Source organism: Onychomys torridus, chromosome 3 (assembly GCF_903995425.1).
Source record: "Onychomys torridus chromosome 3, mOncTor1.1, whole genome shotgun sequence".
NCBI classification, from domain to species: domain Eukaryota; kingdom Metazoa; phylum Chordata; class Mammalia; order Rodentia; family Cricetidae; genus Onychomys; species Onychomys torridus.
Window position 1 is genome coordinate 138,163,252 of NC_050445.1, and position 18,164 is coordinate 138,181,415.

Here is an 18,164-nt window from a genome sequence, read left to right on the forward strand (position 1 = left end):
CCATGGATTTTAATATGTTTGGATACAAACTGGAGAGAGAAATCTAGAAACACAAAATCTGTGTGTGTGTGTGTGTGTGTGTGTGTGTGTGTGTGTGTGTGTGTGTGTGTGTGTGTGTGTGTTCCTGCATGTGCTGTTTGTTTGTTATTTGTAGGTGCAAGAGCAGATTTCAAGAAGGTAAGTGTTTGGAAGAGCTGGCGGCTGAGTGTGTGTGTGAGCTGGAAGACATCTGTGGGAGGAGCTCAAATGATCCCATTTTTAGGAACTAGTTAAAGTTCCCCTGTGGTATATTGTGATCCATTAATTCTCCCAACTGTTCCCAATAATGCTGTGAACCCGAGAGGCTGGTGCTGAGCAGTTCAGGGATCAAGGGAAGACAGGCATGAGGAGACAGCCTCCTCCCACAGCTGCTAACCAGAGCTGTGTCAGGATGTGACCAGTGGCCCCGTGAGTGGAGAGTGCCCAAGAGTGAGTGATGAAGACAGTGGGAAGCAGAGAGCTCAGAGGAGCAGCTTCAGAAGGACCAGGATGTGAGCTTTCCCTTCTTCCAGCAGGAGGCAGCTGAGTGGGAAGTGGGAGCCCACACAATGGTGACGGGTCAACGGACCTCTAGAATGTAGTGTCAGAACTTGCCTGTTCAGTCAAAATGGATGTTCTTGTGGCTTAAGTGTTTGCTCACATTGTCTGGTTCATCCGAAACCATGTTTGCATACAGAAGCGCATGAATTTATGTTTGCTGCAGAGTGTCTTAAGACAGTTTTTTCACAGCGTGGTTCCTCTTCTCTTCTCCTTCTTATTTCTTTCCTTCCCCCTTTGAGTTCCCACTTTATAGTGTTTGCATATCATGCTGAGTAGGTTCAGATGCTACAATTCTTAATCTTCTGTTTGAAGATGTTGCATCTCTGTATGTGGCCTGAGTGATTCCGTGTTGTGGTTTCTCATTCTCATGTGGTATTTCCCATCTGGAAATCCCTCTTCTCATATATAATTGTGTGATAAGACAGTTTATCGCCGTGTTTGATTCTCACATACCGCGAGTTTTAGGCAGGAGAGGAGGTGCTCTTTCTGAGGGAGGCAGGTCTCTTCTTGATATGGCTTCAGAGATCATCTATGAAGAAGTGAAGTTCAAGAATGAATCCAGCTCCTCAGGCACCTACTCAGAATCTGCTGCAGGTAAAAAATTCTGGACTTAATCTTGGGGGAAGGATAAAGGAAGAGTCATTAATAAACTTTGGGTGATGTTGGTTACTAATTCTCTCAGTGTTCATGTCTGGGATTTTACTGGAGTCACAGGGGATTGAATTGTTTGTGGAGTGACTTTAAGGGCTGTAGAATTTTCTAGTGGAAAAGAAAAGCTTGCTTGACATGGTTTTTGCTCTTGCCATTTACAGAAATTATACCTTGTATCTTGCATTCTTGTATATATATCTTGTATATAGCATTTCCTGTTACATAAAATGAATATAAAATGAAATCATACTTTTCTATATTGAGCTTTCCCCCCTCTATTTTGACAGTATATTGTAACTTTATGAAATCTGTTTATGTGTGGAGCTTTTATCTTGAAGGAACTTTTTTTTATAGGCAGTTGCTCTCCACTAAATTGTACCTTAATCTAGCAAACGGTTTCTGACCATGATACAGTGACTATCAGACTGACCATATGCTAAAGAAGTGGAATTTGACTAGAAATATTTACCTTTTTATTTTATATTCATCTTTAATGTTTTGACAGTCTGAAAGCTATTAGATTATATAGTGCTGCAACCACAGTAAAGAACACCAAGAAAACATGGTGACATAAAAATGTACCTACATACAGTGTAAAAGAAAAGTCATAGATGGCACTACCTACATTGTGTTGCCATGTGGGGAAAACAAACTATATGTACATCCTTTAAAATTTGCTGAAAGGGCCAGTGTGGTATAATTCCAGCACTCCGGAGGCAGAGGCAGGATGATCACTGAGGTTTGAGACCAGCCTTGTCTACATAATGAGATCTTAGTCCAAAAAAGATCCTCCCACCACCAAAAAAGAACTTGCTGAAAGGATATGATCAAAGTGTTTTTGTGAATATATATTCAAATTATTTTTCAGATCTCTAAATATTAATACCAGTTATTTCAATAGTGTGTGTATTTTTATGTATTTTGTACAAATTTTACAATGGACATTATTTTTCCATTATTTTAAATGTTCATACTATTTGTAATTATGTGACATGGGGGAGAAAAGGGAGACAGGGAGGGAGGAAAAGCAGAAACAGGGATGAAACTTATCACTCACGAGATGAATGTGTACTCCTTCCAGCTCCCAAAGGGAAGCCCATCCCTCATCTAAGTAAGTCTGGTCGCCCCTCACTGCTCTTTACATCAATGATGGCACTTTTCCTGCTGTTGACCATCTCATTCTTGGTTGCTTTTATCTGTAAGTATCCCAGATGAATCAATAGACCATCTGCCTTAGGTGAAGAGAGGTTCCATTGTAGCACCAGCATTTAACAGAGTATGGGAAAGCAATATTGTTTGGGGAAAAACAATTCAAGAGGTTACATTGTGGCTTTTACTCGCTCCTTGGATTTAGCTATTGTCTTGGAAAAAAACAGAATTCATTCTCATTAGAGAAACTGAAGTGCATTTATGAGTGTATGTGGCTTGTGGAGTGAACTCTGTGGAGTGTTGTCTTTGTTAGACTGGGAGTTCATATCTATGTTTTCTCATTGGCATTGAGAAATCAAGCTGTGTATGTATAGGGCTCCTTTATCTTGGGATGAGCTTGTGGACAAGAAGGAGTTGGGAAGAAATTATCCAAGAAGTGTTCTTCAGCTAATTTATAATTGCTCTGTCCTGCCCAGGATTATGTGAAATCTAGAAGCCAACTGAGCAAATGGGTGGATTTCTGCTCATCAAAGATTCAAGAATTTCTCAAAAATCTAAAAGGCATGCAAATTAGTGTATTTAGAGTCTTTTATTCATTCATTTGAATCAAGTATTAGCCATGTAGTGTATGTCATACATTGTGTCAGACAGAGTCCATGAATCACATGGACTCTGTTCTCCAGAATCTTAGAGGAGAGTGAACAAATCAGTGTCAGCCAGGTACAATGGCACACTCCTACTATCCCAGCCACTCACTATGTTAAGACAAGAGGACAGCAAATGTGGAGCTAGCCTGAGTTATGCAAAAAAATCTATGTCTAAAAAATGAAGGAAAAAAATTGACTAGTGTCTACAATATTGTCCAGGAAGTCTTGTGCTGACAGAGATTTCCTAGAAGAGGCCGTGTCTAGAACTGTGTATACCAAGAATGTCACAGAGGTGAGAGACAGAAGCATGAATGGCTGAAGTACACAGTTCTAAGTGAAGAAGAAATGACATTTCCCTAGGTAGACATAACGGCATGCAGAACATGTGTTGTACCTCATTATGGAAAACTCAGTTATTATTCTAAATATTATTTTTTAATCAAGTATGGTTTTCTGATAAGTAAGTCAGCATAAACTTAAGAAGCTAAGACAATTTCTTACTTATCTTATGCTTCTGTAGTTTGTCAGCTTAGGCTGATCTCCACTGAGTGGCTTCTCTGGTCCTAGCTGAACTTAGACGTGTGTATGTGTTCAGTTACCAGTCCAGGCACCTCAGCTTCCAAGAGGCAGCCAGCTAGAATGAATAACAGTATGGACCTCCTTTATATGATTCCTTAGGATGCCCTGGCTTGTTTACATGACAACTTACAGACTTCCAAGGTTGACGGTGACCATGAGCAAGGTCTCTTGAAAAAATTAACACGAGGGCTGGAGAGATGACTCAGGGGTTAAGACACAGACTGCTCTTCCAGAGGGCCTGAGTTCCATGCCCATAAACTACATGGTGACTCACAAACATCTGTAGTGAGATCTGGTGCCCTCCGCTGGACTGCAGGCATACATGTAGCCAGAACACTGTATATATAATAAATATATGTTTTTTAAAACATTTAACTTAATAGTAGATCAGAGTTGATTTTGCACATTCTCTTGGACAAAGGATGTCTAGAAGGCGGTTCACACAGAAGACTTCACTGTTTTTCTTTTTCCTTTTGTCAGCCAGGAAAGTTTCAAAATCACATTGCAATGGTCTGTGGATACAGAAGTTAAAAGTTGTGGTCATTTTTTGCAAGGCATCACAGCCATGGAGAACCATTGCAACATTTCAAATAGAGAATTAATGTAGGTGAATTTAGGTTATAGATGGTGCTTTTGTAGGACTCTGAGAACAGAGTCACTAGGACAAAAAGAGAAATGAGAAGGCCTATTTTTAACCTTATAATGAGATAAGTGTCTGAAGAACACGAGACAAGGCAGCTTTGATTGGTAAAGAGCACAGCACCAAGGAAGTAGATGTTGATGAACATCAAGATCCAGGGATTAAGGGGTGCAAAAAGTACTGTGTGAGTTTAATAGCCTGATGATGTAAACTCAGCAACCATGAAGCTATTCAAAGAGGTAGACAATCTAGGATAAATTATAGGTTTAAGTTGGTAAATATTGATTTAAGTTTTTGGGCGTATTGAGTCAAACATAATATGTTTGTGTTTAGTGAGCACAAAATCCCACACATACGGGCAGCAGGCAAGACCACAGCAATACATGGCATCACTCGGGAAGATTTTGTATGAGGAGGAAGAATCATGACAAGACTGTAGCTAGTGTTACATTTTAATGGGTGGATGGAGGGAGAAGAGATTATAAAAAACAACAAGAAGTGATGGCAAAAAAAGGGTGGTGCAAACCCAGGATGGAGCAATGTGTTAAGGGCTGAGGAGGAGGAGAAACGGGTCCAATAGCAAGACGGCTAGCTAATTACCCTAGGGTATTATTGATGATCCATTTCAAACCTGGTGTGAGTAAAATGGAGGAAGACAAAGTGGTGGGGTAAGAAACGACTCTGGGAGGAAGGTGAAGAACTTCAGTTCTAGAGAGAAGCCAGTCAGCTGTAAACCGGGAGAGAGTGAGCATGTGTGTGGAGGAGTAACCTGTCAAAATGAGGAGAGTTTAAGGAAGAAAACAGTGCTCCAGAGATACATGTGGAGTTCTTTTTATTTCCTATTCTAAAATAACCTAGAACTACTGAGAGTTAACTAACCCCCTTTCCTCCCAAAGCCAAGGCAGTTTACATTCTCGAATATGAATATCTATGTCTGCTTCATCTCCCCCAAGAGCTAGCGTTTTCATCTTATGTAACATGGAAGGGTATGGTTCACTCCCTTTAGAGTCATCACTGGGCCGGTCCTGCCTTTCAAATCACTCGTCTTTGTATGAGTCCTGGAAGTACCCATGGTTTCAAAATAGGAGACTAAGGACTGCTTTGATTGTGGGGTTATGGGAATTGTAGTCAGGCTTTGTCCACTTAGGTATCAGGACTTAGTAGATCTGTGTACCAGTAAGAAGAAAGTAGAAAGCCACAATTCTTTCATGAAAATGAGTGATTTGGGTTCTGTTTTTTTATTGTTTCTTGCTTGTTTTACAGTTTATTATCAAAAGTATTCTCAACTTCTTGAAGAAAAAAAAGCTATAAAACATCTAACTTACACAGAATTGAACTGCACAAAAGATGATTCACTCATAGAAGGTAAGAATTAATGTGCCTAATAGTTTGTTTGCTTGCTATAGAGTGTAATGTTTCCACATGGATCTTCCTGCCTCCTCCCCTCCCTCCCTCTCTCCTTCCCTTCCACCTTCCTTCCTTTTCATTTTTCTTCTCTCATACATTACATCACAACAGCAGTTGTCCCTCTCTCCATTCCTCCAGGTCTCTTCACCACCTCCCCTCTTCCCCAGATTCACTCCTCCTCCATTTCCTTCCAAAAAAGATCATATCTCTCAGGCATATCAACTGAACATAGCATGACAAGTTATAGTAAGACTAGGCATATACCCCCATATCAAGGCTGACCAAGGCAATCCAGTAGGAGGAAAAGGTCCCAAGAGCAGGTGAAAGAGTCAGAGACACCCCCACTCCCATTGTTAGGAGTCCCACAAGAGCATCAAGCTACACAACCATAACACGTATACAGTCTGGTATCTTCAACCTCTCTGGCTCCTATGATCCTTCCTTCCCCTCTTCTGTGGGGTTCCAAAAGCTCTGTTTAATGTTTGACTGTTTCATTGACTCTTTAATTATTCTCTTTGTTTCTATTTTATTGATTTCAGCCCCCAGTTTGATTATTTTCTGTTGTCTCCTCCTCTTGGGTATGTTTGCTTCCTTTTGTTTTAGAGCTGTTAAGTCCCTAGCATGACATCTCTCCACTTTTTAATGTAGGCACTTAGTACCATGAACTTTCCTCTTAGCACTACTTTCATTGTGTTCCATAGGTTTGGGTATGTTGTGCATTCATTATCATTGAATTCTACAAAGTCTTTCATTTCTTTCTTTCTGCCTTGATCTAGCAGTCATTTAGTAGAGAGTTGTTCAGTTTCTATGAGTTTGTAAGCCTTCTTTTATTTCTGTTGTTGAAATCCAATTTTAATCTGTGGTGGTCTGATAGGATGCAGGGGGTTATTCCAATTTTTTTTTTTGTATCTGTTGAAACTTACTTTATGACCCAGTATGTGGTCGACTTTGGAGAAGGTTCTCTGATGCTCTGAGAAGAAGGTATATTCTTTTGTGTTTGGGTGAAAATGTTCTGTAGATACCTGTCATCTCCACCTGGTTTATAATGTCTGTTAGCTCTAGTATTTCTCTGTTTTGTTTTTGTCTAGATGACCTGTCCATTGGCGAGAGTGGGGTATTGCAGTCTCTCACTATCGATGTGTGAGGGTAGGTGTGTGATTTATGCTTTAGTAGTGTTTCCTTTACATTTGGAGCATAGATGTTAAGAACTAAAATATCATCCTGGTGGATTTTTCCTTTGATGAGTATGAAGTGCCCTTCCCGGTCTCTTTTGACTAATTTTGGTTTGATGTATATTTTGTTAGATATTAGAATGCCTACTCCAGGTTGCTTCTTATGTTCATTTGCTTGGAATATCTTTTTCCAACCCTTTATTCTGAGGTAATGTCTATCTTTGATATTGAGGTGTGTTTTTTGTATACAGCAGAAGGATGGATCCTGGTTTTGCCTCCATTCTGTTAGTCTGTGTGTTTTTTCTTAGGAAATAGAGTCTATTGATATTGAGAGATATCAATGACCAATGACTTAATTCTTGTTATTTTGTTGTTGTTATTATTGGTGGTGTTATAGTGGTGGTGGTGTGCTTCCCTTCTTTTGGTTTTGCTGGAGTGAGATTATTTATTTCCTGTGTTTTCATAGGTGTTGTCAACATCCTTGGGTTGGAGTTTCCTTTTTAGTACCTTCTGTAGGGCTGGATTTGTGGATAGATATTGTTTGAATTAGAATTTATCATGAAATATCATATCTCCATCTATGTTGATTGAAAGTTTTGCTATCTCTTACAGTCTAGAGTGCATCTGTCCATGTCCTTCTGGCTTTTATAGTCTCCACTGAGAAGTCAGGTGTAATTCTAATAGGTATGCCTTTATATGTTACTTGATCTTTTCCCCTTGCAGTTTTTTAATATTTTTTATTTGTTCTATATGCTTAGTGTTCTCATTATTATGTGGTAAGGGGACTTTCTTTTCTGGTTCAATTTATTTGGTGTTCTGTATGCTTCTTGTCAGTTTGTAGGCATCTCCTTCTTTAGATTAGGACAATTTTCTTGTATGAATTTGTTGAAAATATTTTCTGGGCCTTTGAGCTGAGATTCTTCTCCTTGTTCTATTCCTATTATATTTAGGTCTTATAGAGTCTAAGATTTCCTGACTGTTTTGTGTCAGAAATTTTTTAGATTTAATATTTTTTGACTTAAATTCTTCCGTTGTATCCTGAATGCCTGAGATTCTCTCTTCCCTCTCTTGTATTCTCTTGGTGATGCTTGTGTCTGTACTTCCCATTCACTTACCTAGATTTTCCATTTCCAGAATTCCTTCATTTTGTGTTTTCTTTATTGCTTCTATTTCCATTTTCAGGTCTTGATCAGTTTTATTCATTTCCTTCAACTGTTTATTTTTTCCTGGCTTTTTTTATGGGATTTATTCATTTTCACCAATTTCTTTTGTTTGTGTTTTCCTTGATTTCTTTAAGGGATTTATTCATTTTCCTCTTTAAGGACCTCTATTATTTCCATAAAGTTGGTTCTAAGTTATTTTTCTTGTGCTTTGACAGTGTTGGAAAATTCGGGGCTTGCTGTAGTAGGACAGCTGGGCTCTGCTGGTGACATATCACCATGGCTGTTGTTGATTGTATTCTTGCTCTGGCATCCAGGCATCTGGGTTTGGGGTGATTTTACATCTAGATGTCAATTTCTAAGTTTGTCTTTTTATGGGTGTTTTATTTCTTGGTTTCTCTTTCCTTTTTAGTCTTTCATTCTGTATGGCCTATGGTTGAACAGAGGTTCTTCTCCGAGCTGAGGACTGGACTTCTGGCAGCTGGCCTGCCTTCTTGTTGAGGGGGGGGTCTCTATTGGGGACTGAGACATTGTGAGGAGGGGAGGGGTGATTGGGAGTGGTGTCTGGGTTGCACTAGAGAGTGGACAAATCCTGGGAGGTCTATCTGGAGTTCTGGTGGCCAAGTGGCCTCTGGTCCAGCAATTGAGTCTGTGCCTGAGTTTGCCTACTATTTCTTCTGGCTGGTGTGGTCTGCACTTGAGAAGGGGATGTCTGCCTGAGTTGTGTGATGTCTTTAATGGTTTCCCAGGTGGCATGTACTGAGACGTGGAGTCCACATGTACCTCTATATCAGACCAGAAAGTCTGATATGTATGCCTCCATTTGTCTACACAAGTCTTGTTTGTAAAAGGATTCTATTGTTCTTAGATTTTTCCAGCTTCTGCTTCTTTCTGAACCATCTCTGCACACTTGATGTTTCTCACCTCAGTGTGTGTGTGTGTGTGTGTGTGTGTGTGTGTGTGTGTGTGTGTGTGTATGGATATGTATACATATGTAGCACGAATCTTAAAAGGTCTTATTAATAAAAACAAACCTGGGAACCAGGTATTGGGGTGAATTCTGAAAGATCAGAGAAGCAGAACAAGCCACAGATAACCTCACCTCACCAAATTCTCAGCTGATCCTGTTTCCTCACACTGGAAGCCTCTGAATCCTCATCCAAATTGATCTCGGCTGAATTGCTGCTAAAAGCCTAAAAGCTTAAAAGCCTCTAGTTCCTAGTTCTCACGCCTTATATACCTTTCTGCTTCCTGCCATCATTTCCTGGGATTAAAGGTGGGTGTCATCATGCCTGGCTATTTGCAGTGTGGCCTTGAACTCACAGAGTTGCAGATGGATCTCTGCCTCCAGAATGCTAGGAGTAAAGTTGTGTGCGACCACTGCCTATGTTTAATATAATGGTTATTCTGTTCTCTGACCCCCAGAAAAGTTTATCGGGGTGCTCAATATATCAACAACATATATGTGTTGTGTATATGTATATGTATATAAGGGGCTGGAGAGATGGCTCAGAGGTTAAGAGCACTGGCTGCTCTTCTATAGGTCCTGAGTTCAATTCCCAGCACCCACATGGTGGCTCACAAGCATCTGTAATGAGATCTGGTGCCCTCTTCTGGCATACAGACATACATGCAGGCAGAGCACTGTATACATAATAAATAAAGAAATCTTAAAACACTTACACACATATAATTTGAGGAAAATGATGAAGCCTTGTATCATGAATACAAATTACTTAAAGCTTTAATAGACTCCTTGAGAACATTTTTAAATTATAGACGATTTCATGTGACATAAAGATATCATTCTAACCCCACGTATACATACACTGTCCCCAATATGAACATCTTTATAAGCAAAAGTTGTTGCTACAACTAGGGAGTGAATACTGACGTCATCACTGATTGAAGTTCACCATTACGAGACTCATCTTGGATAGCACACTGTATTTAGCTGTCACATCTCTTTAGTTTTCTCTAGGTTGGGAAGAGTTTTCAGCAGATACTTGTTTTAAATGATCTAAATATTAGTTCTGAAGATGACTGACCTGGTATATTATAGGATATTCCTATATTAAAATTTGAGTAATTTTTTAGAGGAAATGGCAGGTGTGAAATGCTAGTTTAATTATATAGTACACAGGATCTAAACTATATAAATTATTACAGACCATTATTGTCACCATCATATATTATTATGGTAACTTAAGGTAGGCTATTTAAAAGTGTACCTTTTTTTCATCATCTGAATCTTTTATTTCTTTTTTAAAAAATTGTTCTTCTTTCATACAATACATCCCAGCTGCAGCCTCCTGTCCTCCCCTCCTCCCAGTCCCCTCCACCTCCCCTACCCCCCAGACCCACTGCTCCTCCATTTCCCTTCAGAAAAGAGCAGCCCTCCCCTGCTCGTGGGACCTTTTTTCTCCTACTGGGTTGCCTCGTCCAGGCTTGATATGAGGGATTATGCCTAGTCTGACTGCATCTTGCTATGCTGTGTTCCAGCTGATGAATGTGTACCTTTTTAAGGCTAACCCTTGATATTGGATAACCAATTAGGAGATTCATTCCTGGAAAAGATTAATTCTCCCTCTCTCAGCAGGTATTAATTGTCCATAGCTCTTAGAACAATAAAAATAGGCCATGACTTTGAGAGAGAGGAGGGAACATGGCAGGGGTTAGAGGGGAAATGATATAATTGTATTTTAATTAAATGTAAAAAATTGATCTTTATTTATCCATTTTCCACATTATAATTTTGAAAGGATGTTGCTAAATATACCCCACACTATGGTGAAATATTGTGTTAGGTTTCTCCAGAGACAGAATAATGTATCTGTCTATATCTATCCAAGTTTTTCATAATGGTGCACAATACTCTTTGTTGTCTGAGCCTTGTTTACATTTACCACTAAAAATGCAATTTCTAAGTTCTTCACTTAACACTGCATGGTCTGGCCATTCGTTTTTCTATCTCCTCCTGTTCTGTGACTGAGTTCTCATCTCTGACATTCTTTGTATCCATACATGCATGCACATAGGGATATATATGAGTGTATGAATATAATTCCATGTAACTGCCACAATGTGCTTCTCAATTCTTTGCTTTATTTTTGATATATTTTATGTGTCTCTTATTTGGTATAGCAGTTAAGGACCATGATGGTAGACTGTATTTTATTTATTTATTTATTCATTCATTCATTCATTCATTCATTCATTTCTGTTTTGTCTGTTATTTAATTAAATTTCTATGGATTTTTCTGTCCCCTCCATTCTACTATAACCGCTGCATTTAAAAAAGATTATTCCATCAGATTATTCAATTATAAAATGGAAAAACACATCATTACAGATATAAAAAGTTATATTTACAACATATTTGATCCTTTGACCCACTAATTTATTTTCTAAAATTCTTCCCCAGGACACAATTAACTAGTGTAGACAAAGCTGATCTGATGCTATTATTCCTAATAGGAGTGTAAAGAAAAGCTATGTCCTTAGTAATTGGCAGTAAGGGGATCTGTTAAAAATATATTCAGATATCATAATGGAACACTATCCAATGATTAAAATGAAGTTTTTAAAAAGAAAAAGTCATATTTACACACGTTGGATTTTTATATTTTTGCTTTCATGAGGCATTCAATTTTACACTTATTTATAGAATGTTTGTAATATTTTTGTGAAGTATTTTTATCATCACTAATTTAAAAATATCTATCAGAATTTTGCTGCCATGTTTATTGACATGTATTATTTAAGTACAACATATAATATTACAAAATTTTCTGGTTCTTGGTATGATGAGTTCTATTATTTAAAGACCTACACAGTTTGGCATTGCGTCCTCAGTGCCTGGATGTCCATGACACTCTGTTTTCCTGGCTTTTCCTTACAGCACCACAGTCGGACAAAGGGGTCCTGATGTTAGTGTAGATGGAGGTAGACTGGGGTTTCTTGCCATCTGAGGGCCGAGGGGTTCCTTGTTGTATCTGAAGCAGGGAGTCCATGTGGTCTCCACATCAAGCAGGTTTTAAAATGACTTTATGACATTGCACTTACATTTCCTTCTTCCCCCAAAGACAAAGTTTGGAGCTGCTGCCCAAAGGACTGGAAACCATTTAGTTCCCACTGCTACTTCATTTCTACTGACCCTGCATCTTACAACAAGAGTGAGGAGAAGTGCTCCAGCATGGGTGCTCATCTGATGGTGATCCACAGCCAGGAAGAGCAGGTGCATCCTGGAAGAGTGGAGTGTGGTGATATTTTAATTGTGCTGAAATGTGATTTTATTTCTACATTAATAAATAAAGTTTGCCTGAAGATCAGAGGTCATTAGCGAGCCAGGAACAGAATTCAGGTGATGGTAGCCCATGTCCTTAATCCAATCACATGGCAGACAGAGTCTCTGTGTGGTCACAGACATAGCCAAGAGTGGTGACGTAAATCTCAGTACCAACCATAGAGACCTGGAGTTCTGTATAGACAGGCAGTGATGAAAAAATCATGTGGTTAGGTTTAAGAGCCAATGAGAAGGCAGAACAGAAAGGCAATAAAAAGACAAGTCACATAGGAAGAAGGTCTCTCTCTCTCCCTGGGGAAGCAATGGCGGCCAGGTGGTAAGATAAGGTGGTCTTGACTCTTTGATAGTGCTCTGATCTCTTGGGCTTTTAACTCTGTATTTGACTCTGTGTTTCTTATTTAATAAGACCATTTAGAATTTTGTCTACAGTGGGGCCTGGCCTGGTGTCTGCCTCTTTTTACTAAGAGGGAGTTTTGTTGACATTGGTGTTGTCGATGTGGCAGAAGCCGGGAATCGTGCTTCAGCCTTGGCATTGTACACCTTGCCCCTGCTTCAGTGAAGCTAAACAACCCACAAGGAACCATGGCAACAGAAATGCAAAGCCTGAAGTTGGAGGGAAGCATGAAATGTTTCTGCTTGAAAGGCCAGTTTGTGATTCCAACACTCTAAGGCTTCCTGTAGTACCCACCGGCTAACAGAAGAGAGCGCAGAGCTGACTAGGGAAAGGGGATCAAATCAGGAGAGTCCCAGCCAACCATCAGAAATGAAATATCTGAGGTTATGAATGGAGAATGATTTAATCTTCTAAATTCTCTCATGCACAACTTTCAAGAATGGTGCTGGGGAAGAAAAGAAGGGAATGCGTCTGAGATGAGAATTCCTTATGATCATGGACAGAGAGTGTTTCCAATGTGATGGAAATCAGGCCCCTGAGTGATGACCTTGTGTCCTGGTCATCCAGGGAAGATGGCACTCCTGGGGGTGGGGTGGCTCTTCTATTCCTTGATCCTTCCTTTTTCTTATCATCTCCATGTGACCAGAAAAAAAGTCGGTCAAAGTATCACAGTGTACCTCTAAAATGTGTAATTAAGGTGTATTAATCTATAATTTGAAAACTATTTAAGGGGCTAGAGAGATGAACTAGGATTTATTACCTATTTCCATATGTACATCATATTGAACCTATAATTTTGTACAGTTAAAATAATTTTTAAAAGATCTTATAAAAATTCTATAACAGGAAGAGAAGCACTCCATCCAGGCTGAATGCTGTATCTTTCTTTCCTCTTAGGATTTCATCACCAAGATCCTGGATCATAAAGCTGCTTATTATATTGGGCTTTCAGATCCAGGTCGTCGACAGTGGCGATGGGTTGATCAGACACCATACAATGAAAGTGCCACGTGAGTCCAGAGTTACCTAGAGGAGTCCTGGGTCCTGTAGCATGAGAAGACTTTGGGGTGTTCCAGCTGTTGGTTATGAAACTAAAACAGCTCCTGGTGTGACTGCTGGGGATGGAGTTACTTTATCCCTATTTCCTCATCAAGGAGTCCTGTGACACAAGTCACTGATACTCCAGGAGAGATGAGGAAGTGGGTTTGAAGAGCGTAGCATGATAAGTACCCAGGGCACCCAACCAAGGTGCTACACCATTGTGAGTTTTATTACATTTTCAGTCTCTCATCTCTATATATTTAACAATAGGATTTAATTTATTTTTATTTGTATGTATATCTGTGTCTCTCTGTGAGTATGTGCCATGTGTATGTGGATGCCTGTGGAGCCCAGAAGAGGGTGTTGGATCTCCTGGAGCTGGCATTACAGGTGATATGACCATGCCAATATGGATGCTGGGAACAGAACTCTCACGTTTTCTGGAAAATCAGCAAACACTCTTAATGTCTGAGCCATCTCTCCAGCTTTCATTTATAGCATTGTAATAAAAATTAACAACAAGATCATAACTGATTATTTCTCTTAAATCAAAAGCCTACATTCTAACATTGTTGTTTATTATATTTATAAACTCTAATATCTTAGAATGTTCCATATTCTATCCTGATTTCTGTTGTGAGAAATAGGTTGTAATTTTATTCTCATTCTCAGTCTCAGAGAAGAATAGTAGGAATCCAGGATATTAAATTACTTGTCCTAGATGACAGAAATAAGTAGACTATCTTACTATTTTAAGTAGTTCTCCAAGTCTCTAAAATAAGACTATTTTAAAATGGAAAAAAACTTTATTAAACCACAAGAATAGGAGAGACCTTTTCATCATATAAATAAGCACATGTAATGACAGTCCCTGGGTACCAAGACCTAGGGTTGAGGTAGCCCCTGGGATGTGTTCTGGGAGAACAGTTAAGTGACAAGCTAAGAGAATATTGAGTGCGGTGGTCATGTCTTCAGGGACATGTCAGACATGGGTGGTGGAGGATGGTTGATTTTTACACACCTGTACCTGATTTCCACAAATTCCCACTGCATCCTCTTCTTGGTTACTCTTGTTTTCTCTTTCCCAGCATCATTCTGGGAAATGCCATGATGCTCTTTCCTCCCTTCCAGGTTCTGGCACCCAGGTGAGCCCAACTATAATGAAGAACAATGTGTCGCAATAAATTATCGGCGTAACGGTTGGGGCTGGAATGACGTCCTTTGCAGTGGTGAACAGAAGTCAGTTTGTCAAATGAAGAAAATATACTTATGAATCAAGATTTCTCTATTGACATGGGATGGCATTTTTATCCAGCTTTACACAGACACCTGGAAAGATCTTCTTGTGGAAGAGATGTCCATAGAATTTAGATAAGCAGCAAGTAGCTATACATATGAGACTACTGGCCTACATATACTTATTTATTCATCCACTTATTCCTTCATAAAATGATCTTTTATTTAGAATTTTCCATGTACCAGGGACTAAACAGTGACCCTCTTGTGCACACATGGATTTTCATTTACCCCTCAAGGTTTCATTTACTCACACAATTGTGTGATATGTTCTATCTATCTGTTCTCTCTCTCTCTCTCTCTCTCTCTCTCTCTCTCTCTCTCTCTCTCAGTTTGGCTTTATTAACAAGTACTTGAGAAATAAAATTCTATATATTTATGTTATAGTGTCTGCTTTGATATATGTATATTTACTGTGAAATAATTATCCAAAGGAAGTTAACACCATCCATTACTTAATATAGTTGCCTCTGTGTGTGTGTGTGTGTGTGTGTGTGTGTGTGTGTGTGTGTGTGAAGAGCACTTAAGAGCTTTTGAAGAAAATTTAGATACACAGCATGGTGTTAACCATTGTTACTCTATTGTAACTTGGACTGTCAGTGTTTACCTTTATTTTATCTTGCACTTTGTACTCCTTTGTCAACATACCATAGATCCCAACATCCAGCTCCTTACAGCTGTGGATTCTTCTCTCTCATTTCTGAGATTTATATTTTCATGCATCATTTATAAGTGAGATCATATATACTGATCCTTCTTTTATTGCTTCCCACAGACAAACACCCTCTACATTCATCCACTGTTGCACATCAGAGGATGTTCATTTATGATGGACTGATGTTTTAGTGTATCTAATACACATGGTGATAGGTGTTAAGAAATTTGTGATCCATTCATCCACTGACACACAGGTTGTTTCCAAGCTTTCGCTTTTGCAAGTGATACTGCAAAGAACGTGAGTATTGTCTTTAGGTGATGGTATTTTTATGTTTCAGCCTATATATCCCAAAGTGAGATTGTGATATCAAGTGTAATTCTGTAACCAGTGTTTGGAGGAGCTTCTGTACTGGTTTATGTAAAGGTTGTGCCAATTCAGTTTCCTGGTAACAGTGCATCAGAATCTTACCCTTAAATATTTTGTGTTTTAACGTTCTTAGACATGGATTTGTTTCTATTTGTATGGAACTGCAAAGGACCTTTCTATGATTTATTCTGCCACTGTACAAAACTCATTTATTTTGTCTAATGTGTATGTATGTGAGTTATATGTGTACTAGGTAGAGTTTTCAGGGATTTCTCTGTAGATGATCATATTATCATTGAAGAGAGACAATTACATTTCCATTCTGTGTGTGGAATATGAGAGTATGGACAGAAAATGTCCACTGTTGCTTTCTCCCACTGGATGATCACAGCCTGAAGACTGCTCTGCTGCAGACACTGCTCCTACTGAGGGTAGCTAAACCTGCCTCTGTGTTGAGCTGTAAGTAACAAACACTCTGAGATTCTGGGGTATTGCAGCTTCTCCATCAGCGAGCCCAACCCACCTGATGCCAGCTTTTCTGCATCCGTCTTTGACCTGCCTTTGTGTCTGTCCTTTCTTCACTCCCTCACCTCCCCTAGTCATGGCTCTAGAATCCAAGCCACACATGATGAAGCACATTCCAAATTGGAGACCTTCGAATTCGTTTCCTTACCTACTTTTTCCTATTAGGTCTTTCAACACCACGGTGAAGAGGAGTGGTGGGAAGGGGCATCTTTGTGGGGGTTGAATGTGGTGCTAGCTGTGAAGTTTGTCATTATATATAGTTTACTTTTTGTGATTTGTGTTTCTCATTATTTGCATCATTGTCCAATATCTTATAGATCATCTCCCTAATTAATCGTCCTATCTAATGAGTTGCAAAAAGCACACAGTAGTTTCTGTTTTGTGTGTTGCTTAATTGATGTCTGAGGACAATCCTGAAATGTAACTTAGTCTTAGATAAATAAACAATGAGAAAATAAGGCCCAACTTGCTAATGTAGCGCCTTTTGACACAAGAAATTCTGATTAAACTGGCATAGAAAAGAATAATATAGACAATTGTTTTACTCTTTCAAAAATTTCCTGCAGCAGAATAATGACGACAGATAGAAACACAGGCAAATCTTGCTCAGCCCTGAGCCAGTGTCCAGACATGTTCACACAGCTAGTACCTAAGTCTGCGTGTAAAGCAAAACTGCAGTAGCTTCTGAGGGGGTCTTCCAAACTTTGTGGGAAGTTGAACATTACTAATCAAGCCAAATCTTCTCTTTCGTTTTGTTTTTTGTTTTTTTCAAGACAAGGTTTCTCTGTGTAGCTTTGCACGTTTTTCCTGGAACTCACTTGGTAGCCCAGGCTGGCCTCGAACTCACAGAGATCCGCCTGGCTCTGCCTCCCAAGTGCTGGGATTAAAGGCGTGTGCCACCACCACCAAATCTTCTCTTTAGAAAGGAAAAGCAGGGGTAGTATTCAGTAAGCTGGACCTGCTACTTTTAAAAAGATCATATTCACTTTACCACAGACAAATTTTACTTAAACCCAACAAAAAATGTTCTGCTAGCCCTTCATGATCATGTATAAATGAAATCATGAGACAAGTTAAAAGCCATGAGGCAATTGGTTTGCAGTAAGTAGGCAGTGGGTATTAGTCATTACTAGCCTTTTTAGTGTAAGTCATCAAATCTGCCCCTTCTCCTACCTTCTTAATCCCAGTAAAGATCAGCTTTGTTCCGGGGTGTCGGGATCCCCCATCAGTGTACCCTCTCCCAGAAGTGTCTTTGCTCTTGTTGACATTTGTGGAAGAGATCCCAGTGGCCTGACCTGGCCTGATGAGTCAATCCAGCCTTGTGCTACCTCTCTTTCCCACAGGGTGACATACTTCTAAACAAAAATCTTATCTTTCTCTACGAAACCCATATTTATTATTTTACTTTTGGTTTTTGAGATACAGTCTTACCGTGTAGGTAGCCTTGGCTGACCTCATACTCACAGAGATCCACCTGCCTCTGCCTCCCAGGTGCTAGGATTAAAGGTGTGCACCTTCATGCCTGGCCAAATCCCATTTTTAATCTGCTGTTCTATAACACCGTGAACACTACCCATTGGAAGCTGAGCTGTCT

At 39.4% G+C, this 18,164-nt stretch overlaps 1 protein-coding gene across 1 annotated transcript; it reads left to right on the top strand.

The window, feature by feature from the left end:
* The first annotated feature begins 1,091 nt into the window (after positions 1 to 1,091).
* On the top strand, positions 1,092 to 14,998 carry LOC118580665 (C-type lectin domain family 4 member A-like). The gene is made up of 6 exons (XM_036182571.1): positions 1,092 to 1,173; positions 2,312 to 2,428; positions 5,509 to 5,610; positions 12,070 to 12,221; positions 13,582 to 13,694; positions 14,857 to 14,998. Exons 1-6 carry the CDS (start codon positions 1,092 to 1,094, stop codon positions 14,996 to 14,998), a joined length of 708 nt encoding a protein of 235 aa, XP_036038464.1.
* The last annotated feature ends 3,166 nt before the right edge of the window (positions 14,999 to 18,164 follow it).

What these genes read in the sequence shown, in the direction of transcription:
- LOC118580665 (XM_036182571.1), top strand. Translation starts at nt 1,092, where the DNA reads ATGGCTTCAGAGATCATCTATGAAGAAGTGAAGTTCAAGAATGAATCC. An exon ending in ATTCTTGGTTGCTTTTATCT is followed by an intron (nt 2,429 to 5,508) that starts GTAAGTATCCCA and finishes CTTGTTTTACAG; the next exon opens with TTTATTATCAAAAGTATTCT. An exon ending in AGATGATTCACTCATAGAAG is followed by an intron (nt 5,611 to 12,069) that starts GTAAGAATTAAT and finishes CTTCCCCCAAAG; the next exon opens with ACAAAGTTTGGAGCTGCTGC.